This window comes from Drosophila obscura, unplaced genomic scaffold (assembly GCF_018151105.1).
Source record: "Drosophila obscura isolate BZ-5 IFL unplaced genomic scaffold, ASM1815110v1 contig_165, whole genome shotgun sequence".
NCBI lineage: Eukaryota > Metazoa > Arthropoda > Insecta > Diptera > Drosophilidae > Drosophila > Drosophila obscura.
This window is the reverse complement of record NW_024542752.1, coordinates 1,395,942-1,398,127: the sequence shown is the minus strand read 5'-3', so window position 1 is coordinate 1,398,127 and position 2,186 is coordinate 1,395,942. Positions and strand designations below refer to the sequence as shown.

At 62.2% G+C, this 2,186-nt stretch overlaps 1 protein-coding gene across 1 annotated transcript; it reads right to left on the bottom strand.

The window, feature by feature from the left end:
- Positions 1–446: 446 nt before the first annotated feature.
- On the bottom strand, positions 447–1,943 carry LOC111074827 (mitochondrial import receptor subunit TOM70-like). Its single transcript, XM_022367785.2, has one exon. It carries the CDS (start codon positions 1,941–1,943, stop codon positions 447–449), a length of 1,497 nt encoding a protein of 498 aa, XP_022223477.2.
- Positions 1,944–2,186: the final 243 nt, after the last annotated feature.

Genomic DNA, 2,186 nt, shown 5'->3' with positions numbered 1-2,186 from the left:
CCCCCTGTCTATTCCCCTGTCTTGCCCCTTGCCCCCTTGCCCGCTGCCCTGCCTGTCTGCCTTATCAGGGGAGACCTTCTGTCTTGGCGGCTGTCTTCGGTTCGCTGAGCAAATGGCGGGAAACCAAATCCACACAACACACATGTCCATCGTCTTATCATGGCAATGCCTCCTGTTTCGCTTGGGAAATGCTCGACTCGATCCCATGCGGGCGGGTGAAAAGCTAAAGCTCCTGCTCCAGCTCCAGCTCCAGCGACAAGCGATAAGCGCTGGCTGGAGCCCAGCTGGGGGCGTGGGAAAACGTGGAAAGCCAACAAAGTTGCAGCTGCCTCCAACTGAAACCTGAGAAACCTGACGGCGTGAGGCGTGAGGGTTAGCTCGTGGATTGTGGATTTACTAAAAGCCCCCAAATATACATCCCATGTGGCCAGCGTATATTCATTATATTAAACTGTGGGTGGCTGGTCGTGCCGAACCATGGCCAGATCGATGTCCAGATCAATGCCCAGATCGAGGCCCAGATCATTGGCCAAACTCCGCTTGGCAGCGGTGCGCGCCACTATCGCATTGCGCAGGCAGCAGGCGTGCAGCACCTCATTGTAGGTGCCGCAATGGAGGCAGGACTGGCGCAGTAGCTCGACGGCCTTGTCGGGGTTGTTCCGCTTGAGCTCCAGCGTGGCCAGGACGCCGTAGGGCATGTGGTACCGGGGATCCAGCTCGATGGCCTCGTACAGGATCGGCATAATCAGCTCCGCATTGTTATGCCGCCTGAGCTCCATGACGGCCCAGTGGGTCATCAGCATGGAATTCTTGGGCGCCAGTTCGATGGCCTCCTCGAAGCAGGCCAGCGCCCCGACGAAATCCTTGCGCTCGGTCATCAGCCTGCCCTTCATCACGGGGCCATCGATGGTGTTCGGGTACGCAGCGGACATCTCGCCCAGCTTCCGGAGCGCCGTCTCCATGCGCGGAGGGCTGTTCAGGCGTGCCGCCAGATGGTACTCGGTGAAGTGCTTCAAGGCCACGGGACCGACGTGGCCGGGCGCCAGTCGGGCGGCCATTTCGAAGTCCATCAGGGCGGTCTCAAGCTGCTGCAGCTTGCGGAGGATCAGGCCGCGCTGGTGGTGCACATCGGGATTGTCGCGCACCAGCCGCTCGGCCTGCTCGAAGGCGTCCATCGCCTCGTGCCCCCTGCACAGCTGGAAGCGGAGGGCAGCGCTCCGGATCAGCGCATAGGCACGCAATGTGGCATCCACCTGCGGATCGCCGATCAGTGCATCGAAGTCCTGCTGGCACTCCGCGCTCGAGCCGCACAGCAGGTGGAAGGTGCCGCGCATCAGCCTAGCCTCCGCCTTGTGCTGGGCCCAGTCCTCGGCGGACTCGATCTCCTCCGTGCAGGCAGGGATCACATCCTCGAAGCGCTCCTCCCGGAACGCCCAGTAGGCGCGGGGGAAGCCGCGCAGCGATCGATCGAAGTTGCCCGTCTGCAGGGGGTCGGCGATGAACGCGCTCATGTACGTGTTAATTTGCAGCTTTGAGGGAAAGAGCGGACCCCGTTGGCTCATGATCTGAGTGGCCTCGAAGCGGGCGCGCTGCAGGAGGACGCGCTGCCAGAATTTGTCGATGCGCTCGCGCTCGGGGCTGCAATCGGCGGTCCTTGAGTCGCGCATCAGGATGCGGCAGGCCGCCAGATCGCTGAGGCACTGCTCTGTGTCACCGGTGGCGTCGTGGGCACGAGCCCGACTCAAATAGATCGTGCCATTACGACAGTTGTACGCCAGGGCCTTGGCGCAGTCCGCCTTGACCTCGGCCCAGTTCTGGCGCACCACCTGCCAGACGACGCGGGTCTGATACAGCTCGGACATGCCCAGGCGATGATCCCTGATCTCCCTCGCCAGCGCCTTGTCACAGGCGTCGATCGCAGCGACCAAACTTCGTTCATCCATGTTGCTGTCTGCTTCCAGCTCCTGCCCAGCCACTTCTGCGCCCTGCTGCTCCTTCTTCTCCTGCTGCTTCTCCTGCTGCTTCTCCTGCTGCTTCTCCTGCTGCTTCTCCTGCTGCTCCTCCTGCTGCTCCTCCTGCTGCTCCTTCTGCTCCTCCTGCTGCCCTTGCCCCGCCTTGGCGCCGCAGCGCTGTGTGTTCATCCTCTTGACCACATTCTTGCCAATGCCAAAGGCCACGGGTGAGCC

What these genes read in the sequence shown, in the direction of transcription:
- LOC111074827 (XM_022367785.2), bottom strand. Translation starts at nt 1,943, where the DNA reads ATGGATGAACGAAGTTTGGTCGCTGCGATCGACGCCTGTGACAAGGCG.